At 39.3% G+C, this 16,572-nt stretch overlaps 1 protein-coding gene across 3 annotated transcripts in view; it reads right to left on the bottom strand.

The window, feature by feature from the left end:
- LOC129377980 (microtubule cross-linking factor 1) overlaps positions 1–16,572 on the bottom strand; it is a 66,674-nt gene that overhangs the window by 26,931 nt on the left and 23,171 nt on the right. For all 3 annotated transcript variants that reach the window (XM_055058200.1, XM_055058202.1, XM_055058201.1), the window contains exons 4-6: positions 11,561–11,620; positions 9,160–10,530; positions 2,101–2,241 (exon numbers count right to left, since the gene is read on the bottom strand). In XM_055058200.1, coding sequence (XP_054914175.1) covers positions 2,101–2,241; positions 9,160–10,530; positions 11,561–11,620 — 1,572 coding nt within the window. The remainder of the gene's footprint in view (positions 1–2,100; positions 2,242–9,159; positions 10,531–11,560; positions 11,621–16,572) is intronic.

Genomic DNA, 16,572 nt, shown 5'->3' with positions numbered 1-16,572 from the left:
ACCTCCAACAGTCACATCAACAGCAGATTTTAGCTGCTGACACCTTGAAGGGCAATAAACCGGCAGCAGAACGACTGTAATCAAAACTATCACTGCAGGTATGAGATGTACGGGGGAAAACAAACAAATAATAAAAAAGAGAATTAAATGTGACGGGAATGTATGGAGAAAAATAGCTGTCAAAAAACATCAAAATGTATGTACAAGCCAACGTGTGCTCTTTTTTTCTTAAGAATTTTCTTCACAAACAAAACATACAATCCTTATTATATATTTCATTTGGCATATTCTAAGTTTTTTTCTGTACACATTTACTTGTACATACACTTTTTTTGACAGAAACATCCTCCATAGAGGTGAGATTGTGTTTATAGTCAAGTGACTGTTGCTTGAATGTCAAACGTGATAAATTTCGGGGACATTTTTGAGGTTTCGTAAGAGAGCTGACTGAATTTCACCCTATTGAAACAAAAAGCAAAATCTAAATTAGACAAAAATAATCACACTGTAAAAATTACACAAAGCAAGTCTGAGAGGCTATAATATTTGCTAATAATAGATTTGGGTGAATTTGGACACCCATTTCGACTTCTATTATTGTTCTCAACAGGTTTGTATCCATGTAATTAACCACTGCACAACAGTTAGTTCAATATTTTCATGAACTACGACAATTAAATATCATAAACATATGTTAACTGTAAGCTTAATTTATTACATATTTCACAATTTATAAATCACATACATAAACTATTTTCATTGTTTGTGATTCAGATCCCTGTTTATGAAAATATGTTTTATTTTCAAAGGCTAGATAACTGATTTCTTTGCACTAAACTGGAGGTGGATTGTAACTAAGTATTCTAAATCACTGGCTTTCAAAACATTGCCGAAGTTTGCACGAAGTGGCTCGTTGTTGATACAAAACATAATTTTTATATCTAAAAAAATCAAGAAAAGCATAAAAAAAGTGAAAGAAGGAACTACTAATAATACATAATACTATTCATAAATTTTTAATGCAAAATATTAGAGCTGTTTTAGTTTCAGCAGCTCTCAAAAATGACTTCCGAATCTTGACTTCACAGCTATGCGAGTAAAGAATGTGACAGTGGTTCTCAAAATGTCAATTTTAAATTGTAAACTTTTCCTTAACTGCTAACTAAAAGCAGTTACACATGAAAATAAAAATTTGTTATAGTTGTTAAACAGATAATGGTTAATTTCTTCCTGATGATGTGCTTATGTGTTAACTTGTTTACTCTAAATTTAGAGTTTATTAGCTAATGTTACTTTCAAATAATTAAAATAATATGCCACACTTTAATACTAATCTGCATTTCAAAATCCAAATAATTTTTTGGGGCGGTAAGGGGACCTCAAATAAAAATCTGCTTAGGGCCCTAAAAAAAGCTTAGGCTGGCCCTGAGTTTGACATATGCACCATACATAAATGCACTTTAAAGATAAAAATAAAAAAACTTCTCTAGTTTATGGCAAAATACCAGCAGCTAGCTGATGGAAAGTGACAAAAAAATAAATTTTCATAATTTTTATTAATCTATAAACCTCACAAAGATTTTCCTCCCTCAGAGAATCCCCATCTTGTTGAACTGAAATATAGCTAATTATTATTTTTGATTCATGTTTTTGGAGAAAATAGATTGTGCTTACATTTACAATACACTATAATATACTATAGAATTTTACCGTATAAATATGGTAAAATACCAGCAGCTGTGGTTGCAAGAATTTTGATGTATAAATACAGATTTCACCAGAATGGATTTCACCAGAACAGTAACATTCTGATGGTATTTTACCGTAAATTAGTTACTTTTTTTTACAGTGTATGTTAAGCATTAAAAGCTTCAAATTATTTTCAAATTCTACTTAAAAATTCATTAAACCCTGTGGAGCTTCATTAGACAGCTGCTCACTCGAAGGTGAAAACTTTAAGTCACATTTTGCTCTGAATCATTTTAGTTGAGGGAGCAATTAAATTAAAACAGCATCCAACTCAAATCCAAATGTTTAGACCTGGCAGAGGGCCTAAACTGGTGGTGAAGTGGAGATATAGAGGAGGGAAGAGGCACTGACCTCTATTCTTAAAGCCAGGGGTCTGTGGTACATGGGGAGTCCCGTGGCTCCCCTGCTCTGGGCCGGGCCCCCAACCTGGCTCTGGGGCTCCACGCCTCGCTCCTGTCCTAGACGCCACTCCAGCTCATCCCTCTGAACGGACTGTGAGTGACATGGGAAGGGAGGGTAAAGGGGTAGTGGCCGTGGTAAAGGGGTAGAAGGGTGGGCAACGGGTACAAGGGATGGCCGTGGTCGTGATGAGAGGTGGGGGGACATGTGTGAAGTGGATTGTGGACAAAACAGACAAAAGACACCAAACAGGGTAAGGGACCAATGAAATAAAGCAAGCAGGAGGGGGAAATAAAAATAAATAAAATGATAAAGAATATAAGCAGGAGAGGGGACGCAAATTAAAAGAAATCAACTAACGGACTAATAAACGTGTGGAGAACGGTCAGACTAGAGTAGGAAGAAAAGCGCGAAAAGGAACACCAACTTAAAGATGACAGCGTATGAGAGAGACGAGAAGAGAACAAGAATGAGGATGAACAAAATCATGGGCTGAAACATCTGATGGCAACACAAAGAGGAACAAAGAGAGGGAACCGGGGGGAAAAGAATGCAAAACACTTGTTATGAAGCGCATGCAATGAGGGATACATGAGTCCAAACCAACAGCTGAGAAATACCACGGAAAATCGCAGAGCGAGAGCTAGCACGCTAACGGTTCTTTCAACACATGTCAGCGCACAGTCATGTGTGCCACAGAAGCAAAAGTGTCAGAAAAGCGTCTAGAAGTCTATGAAGCAAATTATATCAAGAGACTGTAGCATTGAAAAATTCATAGGGGTTTCTTTGATATTTGTGAGCAGAAACAAGTTTACAAGCTATACAACCTCATAACGGTATTAACTGCGTTAGCATGTGCTAACGATTACTAGCTAACAATACAGTTCAAGCTTCCTAAGCTTTAACTGTGGACACAGACATATAAAGACATAAAGCATTGCTCAATGGAAAGAAATATTAAAAGTATAAAATATATATGAATTTCTAATAAATTTCATTGTGAAATTACATACCTTGAGACTATGGTAGCATGTGCTAACAATTATTAGCTAACCAGCTTAGTTTGCTAAGACAAAAAAGCATGGAACAAAGGAAAAAAAAATAAATGCATAAAGAAATTCCTAATGATTCCTCTTTTTTTAAAGTTGTAAGCAGGAACTCATTAGTTACATGCCTTGAAACTGTGCTAAAATGTACTAACGTATGCAAGCTAACAACGTCAGCAAAAAAAAGAAAATTCACCAAAGGAATAAAATACTCATGCTGTTCGTCTAAAACAAATCCCTTAAAGTTTTAGTTTGAAAAAGGATAGCTGCACTTTTTGAAGCTTTGAACATTAATGATTATCATCTGGCTATAAAGTTTTCCAAGACTTTATGGACTTTTTTCCAAATCAGCTTGATTTAATCAAAGGATTTGTTACAAACACTGGCAAACTAAGGGAAGGTTTTATGACAAAACCAACAATATTATTGCTAATCAAAAACAACAAACATGATTCAAACAGAAGAACTTGTAGTTGCTATTTAAAGGAAAATATTTTTAGGGTAGTTACAGTAGAGGAAGTTATTTTGCATGTGAAGCTGGTCGTGTTTAACTGAAATGTTTAATTAATAAATATTTTAAGATGTGTAAACAAGTTAATGTTATTTGCCTTACTTGAAGCAAAGCTGGAAGAAATGCAGAAGACGAGGCCAATAAATCAAATCTGCTCTTTCATGGGAGAATGTGTACATTTCTGTCTCAGCTGCAGTCTTAGCTCATTTATTTTATGTAGAATTAAATAAAAACGAATGAACTTGGAAGATGTTATAATTACTGCAAAAACCTTGTAGTTATGGTAATAGTACAAATAGTACATATGTGTTACCTGTAAACATAGAACAAAATCTTCCAAGTTCATTCCTTCTTACTTATGTCATTTATTTACCCAAAATATTTGGACATTTTTACTTTCACCCCTGGTTGTATGACATACAATTAATTTGAAACTAAAATCCGAGACTTTAAGTCCAGGTGAAGACTTTTGAGGGGTTTTTTTGGTTAAAATAGGTTGTAACCATTTCTTTATTCAGCTAAAAATCCATATTAGCTAGTAAAGAATTAAAAACAATGAGAGTCTTTTGTCAGGTAATACATAGAAATTCAACGTACATTGTTTTCTGAAAGATTATGACTAGATTCTACTTTCAAAATAAAAATTACAAATTAATTTTCTGCTAGAAGCTGAACCTGGCACGCAGGTCTCAACAATTTGTTAAATCACAAACATTTTCTAATCTTTAAATAAGTTTAACATAATTTTGCCGGAGAACAACTGAATCAGTGAGCTCTGGCCGTATGTCTGTTCACGTTTTGTTTTTCCCCCCAACGTAAATTTGTAAGACTACAAACCACGTAGTGGCACGTTTGGAGCTAAAAGAGATGTGCCAACGGGTGGTGGCAATCTCCGTTACTGCTACCATCCATTGTCGTGGGAAACGTGGAATCGACACAGTAACCCGCTTGTCACTTCTTAAGGCCAAGTGCAAAAGTCTCACTTGTGTGTTCGTTCAGAAAGCAGATCCCACGTTTACGAAGTGAATTGGGTCTGCTGTGTTGCCGCCTTTTATTGCAACGGTTTTTGATGGTTCTTGGAGATCGGCCAGGTTGATCAAATATCCTCACTTGAAACCAAACAGTACCCAATCAATTGCACGTGAAACCATACAAAAACATGGTTTCATGTTTTTGAAACCATGTTTTTGAGTTTCAAAAACATGGTTGGATTTTAAGTAAGTTTCAAATCAAAAAACAGATAATTAGGGAATCCTTTTTTTTCTACTTTAGTCAAAAATAGAAAAAAAGCCATTTCTTCAACTTCTGAATTTATCAGATTTTAATGTTTTCTGAAATCTAAAAAAGTTTAAAGTATTAACTGATTGATATGTATGGTTACATTTCTTTCAATTAATAAAGAAGTATACATTGATCAAATATACAACAATTAATGCTTTGTCATTTTTAAATAAGATTGTATAAGATCATATTTAAAGACAGAGCATGATTAAATTACCAACTTTAATTTTATACGCAGTATAAAAACTTGTATCTGAGCTACAGCTGATTTTTCACCGGTACCAGTTTTATTTACATTTGGCTTATTTTAAGCAAGTAATTCATTCATAAGTCCGGAGCGAGTTTCGTGCTTTATGGTTGCTGATAAATGTGTATGCAGGCTTTAAGTTTGGTTCTGTCCAAACGGTTCTTTGTCCTGTGTAGCTGCATGACGAATGCTGAAATAGAGTTTAGTGATAGCTTGATTTGTTTTGGTGGAAAATGAGTGCCACTTCCACATGTGGTACTAAATCAAATATGTATGAAGTCAGAACCGCCTTGTCACGTTTCATCTGACTTTAACGTCATTGATGTCAGTCGTGTTATAATTCCACATCAGAATAACCCAGATGATGTAAACCAGGTAGTAAACAATGATTGAAAATTATAATTATGAAAATTATCAAAGAAGTGTGAGTGAACAGCGAGCGAACGTATAACCAAACAAGCGTATCTACAGAAGTCACAGTCGATGTGCTGCAAACGGTCGTTGCTATTAGTTGTGTTTTCTCTATCTTAGCTCTCTTCGTCTTGTGACGAAGCTCCCATTACTTTAATATCGATTCCTAAACAATGGCAGCCATTAATGTGCTGCTGCGTGACGTTCTTACGTTGTTCTTCTGCGCACACACAGATGTGTGATTGTGGATTAATTATTAGTATGAACAACTACGCAAAAAACCCCAACAATTTCAGCAAAAAATTGGAACTGAGTATTAAGACCTGCTGTGTAAATGTAGCCTAAGCCACAGATTTGAGTCACTAACAATGGATAAAACGTTTTATTTTCACTTGTTCATACTGTGAAAAGTTTATGCTGACGCTAACCTGAGTTAAACGTTATTGTTGAATCTTCATTCGGTGGAGAATGTAACCCTAAATCTAGGAGAAAATCTGGAACAATTTCTTGGAGTTTGTTTTGTTTTAGGTCATAAATACAAAATGAAATTTGCTGTTAAAAGTCTTTCAGAGAAAAATACATTGCAAAGATTATTATTGTTCCTTTGGTGACTGTACTGATTGGTCAAGCATATTTTTCCACAGACATCAGGACTAAGTACTGGCTATTAAAGCAGCGGTTAGCTGTGATTAAACCACCCAGCTTCTGCCAGACTAACCAGTAAATCCTACAGGTAGAGAAGCAAAGCAGGAACAAGTCAGAAGATAGTGATATGTCTTTAAAGAACAGTTTATTTTTTTTCTAATAGGGTCTGACTGATTTGAAAAAACACAAGATGTTTGCTTGATCATGTAGCAGAGAGATAATGAAGCTGCTTTGGAAAAGTAAACCGCACGGACGTGTTTGCTTACTTTCACCGAGCTGCAGTAAAACATGGACAGAAAGCAGGATGGTTCTTCCACAGGCCACTCATACAGCACCATGCAGCTAACGTCACTAAACATGTTATTTTTTCTCACATTTTACGATCTTTGTCTCTTAAAAACACAATAGTTACCACTTCACTTCTAAGTATGTAATATTTTTTAATTTACTGATATTTCTTGATGCTCTTGTGGAATAAACAGTAGAAAAAATTGCATTTTAAACATGAACTGAAGTGTATTGTGACAACGATAAATCGAAAATCTCATGTCAAGAAATTCATCACGATAAACGATACGATAATTGCCCACCCCTAGTGCAGCGGAACGTGAAAGATACATTTTTACCATGCAACAAATTCAGAAGGAGGCCCAGAAAGTTGAGCCAGATGGTAGAAGCTGCTGTAACCCGTTCAGTACTTACTCCATTCACACCAAGCAAACTCCGCTCAGCGCCCCGGGGACTGGAAGCAGGAAGGCTGCAGACAGTGAGTGCAGGGAGGCGGACAGGCAGGGCTGCTGGCTATGAGGATGTGCATGGAGATGCAGATGTGGATGCAGCGGCAGCAGAAAGCGATGGCGGTGGAACTGAGGAGAAGTGGTGTCTATTGCCAGTGTGGCAGAGCTGGGTGGCTTATCATGAAGCGACCTGAGACTGAAGGTCAACGGGGACCTGCCATATTTTTGACAACATCCAATTTTCCTGGGTGATTTTTTTCCCCTCCGCAATGAAACATTAAGGCCGGCTTTACTTATAAAAATAAATATCAACACTTCAGTTTTAGTACCACATTACAATAAGATAACTCTTTTACATAATCCAGAAATGCTTAAAGCTGCAGTATGTAACTTTTATAAAAAATATTTTCACATTTGTTGAGACTATGTCACTATGTTTTGACGGTCTAATGAGAGAAAATAAATGAAGCTTTCCCAAAGCTAACAAAAAGCAACCAATCAGAACAAGGAGGCGGGTCTTAGTACTGTCAATTTTCTTCCCATTAGCATAGCCTACTATGAATGCTAAGGGTACTTAGCATGTCCTCTGATGACAGCAGATTAACAGTTTTCCAGTGACAGCAAGTCGTTTCTCTACCATTACCAGATGTAGCAGCATGTTTATGAGGTTGATTGACAGCGCTAGGACCCTCCACCTGGCTCTGATTGGTTGTTTTTGAGTGGGAGCGGTGCATTTCTTCAAATGGCAACGGTAGCCATCTTTTAATGCTTTAAAGACATTCTAAAGCTTTAATTTTAGACTTTTTAAAGATGTGCAAATACTAACTAGTGCAATACAAAATTTAGCACTGGTTTAGTGGAGAAAAAAACAATTAGAAAGTATTTTAGCTGCACGTCTTCTTCAGAGAAAAGTAATGCTAGGGTAATCTTTCCAAATAGAACAGTAGTTGTAAAGTGAAATTTTAACAATTTACTTGAATTTAACCTACAATGCAGTACTACTGAAACATCATGAACCCATTTTGTTTGAGGACTGGATAGAAAATTAATTTGAGACGCTATAGTAAATCAAATTTCCCTCCACCCTGATGAGTTTCCCTTTGTCTGTCTGGCAGGTTGCTGCACACTGTTGCCACCATCTTTAATTAGAACTGATTTTTTTCCCACTCACAGTGCTGACTCAAGCACTCGTCTGGTTGGTTTTGGCCTTAAATGCTCCTCTAAAGTTTAATGCAGACTCAAATAGATTCCTGCATTTAGAATGATTTTACCCATCATTAGCCATATATCTGGATTGATCTGCTACGCAAGTAAAGACAGGGACAAATCAATTTTGTTCAATGTCGAGACGATCCTTTTAAGATTGGAAATTGAATAAATTAGGGACGTAGCTAATGATTATTTTTGTTGTCGATTATACTGACGATTAAGTGATAAATCAAATTAAAATAAACTGGCATATTCTGCAGATTTTCCATTTAAATATTACAAATACATTAGAAGATGCCAAAAAACATAATTAATTGTCTTATATAAGAAACTGAAAATTTTATTGCCTAAAATGCAATAACATAGGATTCCTTTAGTGTACTCTTAATCATTTGTAGCAAAAAATGCTTAAAATGCTTCATCAGTGTTTTATGCTTCACTTATAATTTGTTGATTATTTTTTATTAAACTATTAATGATTGGACAGGAAAAGGGGGTAAATAGAAGATTTTTGGTGTTTTTTTGTTTTTGTTTTACATATTTTGAACTTGGTGAAGTTAAACTGCCACTTGAGGAGTTTTGGGTTCAACAGATAAAGTAGGGTTTGCTTTATCTTTAATGAAAATTGTATTCATTTTTGTACAGTTTTGGCTTATTTACTCATCTGAATATGTTCTTCTTCCTGCAAATTACCTTTTTTGGAGTCTGTATACTCCAGTTAATGATTAATTGATTACTAAATTAGGTGATAATTACTTCAATAATCGATTAATCATGAGTAATTTGATCAATCGTTTACGCTCTAGTATCAATGTAAGAGCGTAAGAGGACTTTGCCAGTCATTAGAAATGTTGTTACAAGAAAATAAAGCAAATTAAAGTAAAGTTGCTTGAACAGAACCGCAGTAAAGTGTCTTGGACTAACCTGGAAGTCCGTGACCAGGTCTCTTCCGAAGGTGCCGATGGGAGAGTCGCGGGACATGGACGTAACCGTAGACAGGAAGCTGCTGGACTCCGTGAGGTTCGGCATTGGAGACAGATCGTCGCTCCTCTCTCTCAGCCCGTCTCCTACATGGTCCAGCTTCTCCATGAAGATGTGCAGTTCTGTACGGAAAGCCTTCATGCGAGTGTTTATGGTGTCCAGAACCTGAGTGTCTGGTTTGGATCCGCCTTCCAGGCTCTCCCCTGTGGTCACCAGCAGCCTGCCTTCGAAGATCAGACTGTCTGTGTCAGTGATCAGACGATCGACGGTCTTCCCCAGCCGGTCGGCCTCTCTTTTCACGTTGGCGAACGACTCCCGCTCCTCCCTTCTGCGATTGGCGAGCTCAACGGCGCTCAGGTTGCTCCCATCCGAGGGTTTAATGCTTCCCAACCCTGAGGTGGTTCCCGTTTTCTCAAACAGGTCTTCGGAGTCACTCTCTCCTCCAACTGGACCCTCCCGTTTTGGCTGTAGGAGAAGAAGTCGGCCCGTTTCCTCCTCTTCTGCAGCCTCTCGCCGGCCGGCGTCGCTCTCCGCATCGCTGTCTCGAGGGCTCCCGGTGCGAAGGCCAAGGTGCGCAGCCAGGTCGCAGCGCTGGACGTTGGACATGAGGACTCGGTTCTCGTACTGGAGCTTCATCACCTTCCCGCTCAGCTCGTTGATCTGCATCCGAGCCGATTTAAGCTCATCCATCATCATCCCACAGCTGGAGCCATTGCCGCCACCCCCGTTCCCAGATTTAAACAATCCCGCCTCACCGCCTTCGTCAACGCCGGAGGTGGTGCTGGGCCCAAACTTGAAGCGATTGAGTTCAGACGTCAGCTGCCTGTTGTGGTCCTCAATCTCGGAGATGGATCGGCGCAGAAGTTCTGCTTCCTCTTCAACAAACTGGAGATGTCGCCGCAGCTCACCCGCGGACTCCAACGGGTCTCCGCCGTAAGGAGACGAGGGCATGCTGGCGAAGGGTTCTCGCCCAAAGCAGTCTCTTTCGTACTGACTGCGGATGTCTTCGTTCTCCGCTCGCAGGCTGCGGTTTTCCACCTCCAGCTCCACGATCTTCCTCCCCAGGATGTTGGCTTCCTCCTCCACCAGCTTCAGGCGCAGTCGGAGCTCGGCCTCTCGGGTCGTATGAGGGCCGCCGCCTGCGCACTCCGTCAGGGGGAGGGGGCTGTCAATGTCGCCGTAAACCGATTTGTACTTCTGCAACTCCTGTTCAAGTTCATCCTTCTCGCGACCCAGCTTGGCCATCTTCTTCCTCATGAGGCTGGACTCCTCTTTGGCGAACTGGAGCTGGCACCGAAGGTCTGCACTATCCTCCTGCGAATAAAGATGAGGTAGGTCAAGACTGGAGAATGGCAAAGTTGAGATTTTAATTGGCAGAGTAATGTTTTATAGCACAATCAAGTAACTTTAGTTGCTAAATATGTCAAATATGACTAAAAAAGAAATATGACTTCGTAATTTAAAGTTTTGAAATTGGGTCTCTGTCTCTTTAAGAAGCTCCTGTTCTTTCTGAAACTGCACCTTCAGGAAGTCATCATAACATCGCTCCTCTGTTAACCCCTTAGCAATGCTGAGCAGACTAACAGCTCCACCAGGTGTTTGCTAATTGCTGCCGCTAGTCTGAAGGAGTGTTCTGTGAGGTGGAAGCTCAGAGCCTTCAGAAACAGCGACTCTGAATTTTTAGACTTGTTCTTTAGCACTTCTGATAACTCTCAAAAAATTTAGCGCACTTAGCGCAAACATTTAGCGCAAAATAATTTAGCTTCCCCTAAACAACTTTCCCAGGTAATTTACAAAGCGCTAAATTTTGTTTTGTAAACTTTTAGCTGAACTTCTGGTTATCAAGTAGTTTATATTCGTTTGTATACATGCTCTTATTTTGAAGTTTATGCAGCAGTTCCATTTCATCTCTTTTTTTTCCTCCAATTTGAAACAAGAAACATACAGGAACAAAATAAAACGAAAAATGGAGAACAAGACATGACATATAGAGCATGTAAATTATAGTGTGGTCTTTCAAGGGTACAGACATAATCTAAATGAAAATTAGCGCTGTAGCATTAGCTTCCACTAAAAACCATGTTGATTTTACATTTTAGGATTAGAGAAACTAATATTTACAATTAGTGGTTGCAGTGCTGAAATAAATCACCTTTTCAATAATATTCTGATTTATTAAATGGGTTAGTTTGTGGAAGATGATGCTGCTCTAAGATATCCAATATTTTATATTTAAAAAATAAGAATTGTGGTTTTTTTACTCCCAGATTTCACCTTCAGTCATTTTTATATGGCTGACGATGTATGTACTGCATTACACAGTTAAAAGGGATTTTATTTTTACCTGACTTGAGGATTTCTTGTCCTTAAAAGTTTCCCTGCTTCCACGTCGCCTCAGTGCAGTCTAAAAAAAGAGAAAATTAAGTTTTTTAAATGTTCTAGATCATTAATGATACTGCAAATTTAAAAAAAAGTTGATTAAGAACACCAACACTGAAACAAAAACCAAGTAAAGAACATTAATGTTGATGATATGATTAGTATTTAATAATTTCTGCTACAGGAAGATTGTTGCACATTCGAACAAAAGTGATGTCGAGACATGCGGTGGTTGTAAATTTCCTTTTTTTCTGAAAATACAAACATAAATCAAACGTGCGTCACATTATGGCTGCTATGTTCTACTGAGCTTATGTTCTTCAACACAGAAACTTAGGACCCAAGGCTGCCCTAAGCGCCTGTTCAAAACTGATCCCTTTCTAAAGTAATTTCACTCTCAGCCAGAAGAGTTACCAACATATATATGATTGTTCAGCTTAACATGGACAATGAAACACAGTGCTTTTTAATAACAAAACAAAATATTCATAGGAAAGAGAATAGAATCATATTTTAATGGAAGTGGGAGTTCCTTGACATAAAGTCTCCAGCAACTGGTCCCCCACAAGAGTCAGAAGTAAGACAGAAGAGGGTTAATCTATGCAATTGGTTGAAGACTAAAATAACAGATGCATACTGAGAATTATCCCACATAAATGCAGTCTGAAAACATTTCCTGATAAACATGATGCGCTGTGCTCTGCTGCATGCTTTGCAACACGATGCTGCTTCACACCAACTCGTCCTCTCGCCTTGCATTCTGTGACACTTCCAAAAAACACCAAAGGGGAGGGGAGAAAAGCATCTGCCTGCCCAGCGTGGAAATCTGTCCGGCAGCTAATACTGCAGTGCACATCGCATGCAAAGCCAGGATAAAAAACAAAAACAAGGCAGCCTTCTGCACGCCGGCTTAGCCTCACCAACTAATAAAATCATTCAGATTTTGACTGACATCATCATATGACAAACACGGGGAGAAGAAGACAGGAAGGAGAAACCCCCAGCTATAAATGGAGCTGCTGCCAGAGACAGATTGCTGCTGGACGGTTATTTAAAGTCTGACGATCAGCAGAGCTTCCTTCTAGGAACCATAACTGGCTATTAAACTGTCATGCAGCATCGTTCAGGAATATCTACTACTCACTTATGATTGAAAAAAAAAGTCATTTAAGTGTCATATTTTCTCAGAAACCTTTTGAATAGTTGGGTTTTAATGTGTCGGGTCCAGACGACTTTATACCTATAAGGAGGAAATAAAACACACCTTTAAGGCTGCGGTCACACTGCAGCCCGAAGTGACCCAATTCTGATATATCGAATATATCTGCGACCTGCATCTGATTTATGTATGACAGTCTGAACAACACAAGTCGGATTTTTGTTTTTGCTGAATGCGACCCATTTTTGAACGTGACCTGAATCCTAAAGGTCCAGATGACAAACGTCACGATGTTTATCAAGTCAAACACATCAACCAACAAGTGGGAAGAAAAACGATAATCATGGGCAATAATGACGCTGTTACCGATCGGACAACAATTTCAAAATCGTAAGCTATTTTCCCCCGTTAGCATCCATTTTTAGCATATAGTTGTATGTGTGAACGACCACGGCAAAAAAAAATAAAAATCTGATTTGACCAAAACTAGGAATTGGGTCACTTCGGGCTGCAGTGTGAACGAAGCCTTAGTCAAATATAAAAAATCCAATTTAGACATTCAGAGCAGTGAAATCTATGCATTATTTCAAAGTATATTGAAATTAAGGTTTCACAGAGATTAAGTAGTTTATACAGTTAAATGTTAAATATTTCTTTGAACTAGGCTATTGAAATTGGAGTTGATTTTGTCTAATCTCAAAATGCATATTAAAGGCTGAATAAGATGAAACTGTTTTAACTTCTCCTTAATGGTTTTAAATAAAATAAAAATGTCCTGGTTGCTTTTTTTTAAAAAATTGTTCTGTATTTATAAAAGTCTTCCCCGCCATCCGAAATGGGCCAGAGTGAATCATTCATGGCCAAATGGATGGAAAACATGAGGAATAAAACCCATTTCGTCCACAGCAGCCGGTGACTCACTTCCTGTTTCCTATAACCAAATGAATTCCATTCCATCACTTTTTGTGGTTCTCCGAGTCCTTGCGTCCTCGTGGTCCTCCCTGTCCCATAAATGCTTGGTCTTTCTGGGATTTTTTTTTCTTTTGAATTTAATATTTTTGGCTTCTCTCCAAAGGGACCTTTATCATCTTCCGGAGGAGGGGCTGGATAAACTATCAGATTGGATGTCATAATTTCGTGATTTCTCATAAACAAAAATGAAGCCATTTTGGGAGATGACTTCACTGCAGTCGCTACAGTCTACAGTGAAGACATTCTTGTTTTCGGCCTTTCTGATTTGTCCCCCTTTCACTAAATATGAGTAGAAGTGGGTCGGCTCTGATTCCCCACAAATAACAGAAGACAGGTGGTACCTTTCAGTTCCACCTTCACATTTAGCAGGCACATCTATGAACTGAATGGAAACTATTCGGTGTTTCCTTGTCAGCCTATGCAGAAAAAACACTAGCACCTTGTTGTTAGCAAGGCAGTGTTTTCGCTGTAAGGCCGACCCGCAGACCGAACGACGACGTTTTCCCCGCACATCCAACCAGTAATACACAAGAGTAGCAATACTGGTTGAAAATCTAGCTGGTGGTAAGGCAAGCAGGGGGCCGTTGTTCCACAGATAGAGCAAGAGTTGTTGTTATACAACTCTCTATCTGTGTCACTGCCGAAAGAATCCAACCAGACCATAGATGACTCCAGCAAGCATTTTATGTCAAAGTCCCTTCCCAAGTCTGATGGCTGATTCCTGTCCCTCAGATCCATCAAAACAGGGGAAAGGTCTTCCTGACAAAAACACTTGCCGGGTTGATGAACAGCAGAGAGGACGAGACTCGCCCAACGGGGGATGGACGATGCCTCCAGAAAATCCCTTTCCTGAGCGAGAAACCTCCCGGTGACGCTCAGTCAGGACACTGTGGAGAGCAGCGTCCACCCAGCTGTTGTGGAGTCCGTCTTCTGCTTGTCTCTGACCTTCCAATGCTGTCTTCTCTGTCTCTGGGAAGTCTAAGCCAACTCCATCTTCTGTTTTAATGTCTGGGGAACAATCAATCTCAAGCGCAACAGTAATCCTCGCAGTCAGAGTAGTTCTTCGGGACAAAATATCTTCCTCAACCATGGAACTTGTAAATGGAAAGGTCCAAGTGTAAGAAGTGTGGAGAGGAGTCTTGAAAGGAAAGGCCAGATATGGGACCAACGAAACCAAAGATTGTTCTGTGACTTCAGCCACAGCTTTGGCTGCGAGGTCAGTCGCAGACAAATCTTCCCCAGCCGGGTTAAAGACTTTTCTGCGACTGTGCTCTCACCCTCATGTTGTTCCGCCGTCTTTGAACAAACTTTCCCAGTTTGTTCATAGACAGTCGAATCCCCCTCAGGACTGTCTCGTACAGAGTCCTCCCCAGGAACTGGGGAGGTTTGCTCCGAACAAACCTCCCCAGCTGGGAAAGTTTGCTCACAGACAGTCGTGTTGTCCTCAGTACGGATGGTCCTTGTTGGGTTAGAGGCCGAGGTCCCACTCACACCCGTTGGCTTTTCAAAACAAACCTTCCCCTCCGGGTCGGTTTGTTCTTTGGCCGTGGATGCAGGACCCTTCCAAAACAAATCCTCCTCACCACGTTGATTGTTGTTTTCTTCCGGATCCTTCCCTGGAAAGTAATGATCAGAAAGTTTCTTCATCACGGTGGTAACTGCATATCCGATGCCCCAACCGAGGGGGATGAACAAGGGAACAAGTGCCTTTGCTAATCCAAACATGATTTTTCTGTACAACTCTGACGCTCCACGAACTGTCTTGATCTGGCTGATGCTTTCAGATTCAATCATTTAAGCGTCAGAACCTCTTTGATCTATTGTGACGTACATAATGTCATTATGACCTCATCAGTGAGCTCATTGGACTTCTGGACCAACTCTTGCTTCTGATCACCAGCAACGATCAGATCAGTTCTGCATAACTCAAGCTGACATAAAATACTTAAATAAAAATATTTTTTATTTATTTAACATGAGATTAATAGATTTGTATACGATTTAATTTTTGCATTTGGTCTTAAGCTATTTATCCACTATTTTTTAAAATTATTATTCATAATTATTACACAGTGCTAGGAACAGTCTGTGACTTATTAAATGTTTTTGTTTTTTTTTGTTTGTTTTTTTTTTGCAGACAATTTAATGTCTGCAAAACATAGGAAACAAAAGCAGAAGAGCGATCTTGGTATGAACTTATACATCCTTTTATTGAGTTCCAGAACCTAGAAGTTCTTGGTTTGCGTCATTCAGGTAGCTTTGGGGATGCAAGTGCTTCATGATTGTATTTTCAGAGGCAAATTTCAAGAGTTTGGGTCATGTGGCTGATCCGGGATGTAGACGTGTGTAGGAATCCCCACGATGTCAGTAAGACCGAGTAACTAACATGCCTTAGTAGGTGTGTGTGTGTTGGGGGGGGGGGGGGGGTAGGCGTGTGTGTGTGTGTGTGCGTGTGTGTGTGTTTGCCTCCGCTCAATTAGCTTAAACACAAATCACTGAAGCCAGGAACGATGCTTCAGATGCGACTGAAAACAGACGTTCCCACCATGAAAACTCGGACCCGCCTTGAAGCTGGATGACATCACGCAATGACATCACCAGAAAAACACTTTGAAAATCCCCTCTGCAGAAAACATTTTGGGAGGAGTGGAAGACATTTCAGCTGCATCTGTACTCTTCAGCTTGGCCTATTTGTGATTTTCCTCAAAGAAGGAAGTGGCGCCCGTGAAACGGGAGCAGAGATGTAAGGGGGCGGGATTAGAGGGATTGTGGGTACAAAAGGCGCTGCGGCGGCCATCAGATGCAGATAAAGCCCGACGGAGGACTCTGGCTCCACAGAACGAACG

Source organism: Poeciliopsis prolifica, unplaced genomic scaffold (assembly GCF_027474105.1).
Source record: "Poeciliopsis prolifica strain line A6 unplaced genomic scaffold, Auburn_PproV2 SCAFFOLD050, whole genome shotgun sequence".
NCBI lineage: Eukaryota > Metazoa > Chordata > Actinopteri > Cyprinodontiformes > Poeciliidae > Poeciliopsis > Poeciliopsis prolifica.
This window is presented reverse-complemented; position numbering and strand designations above follow the sequence as displayed.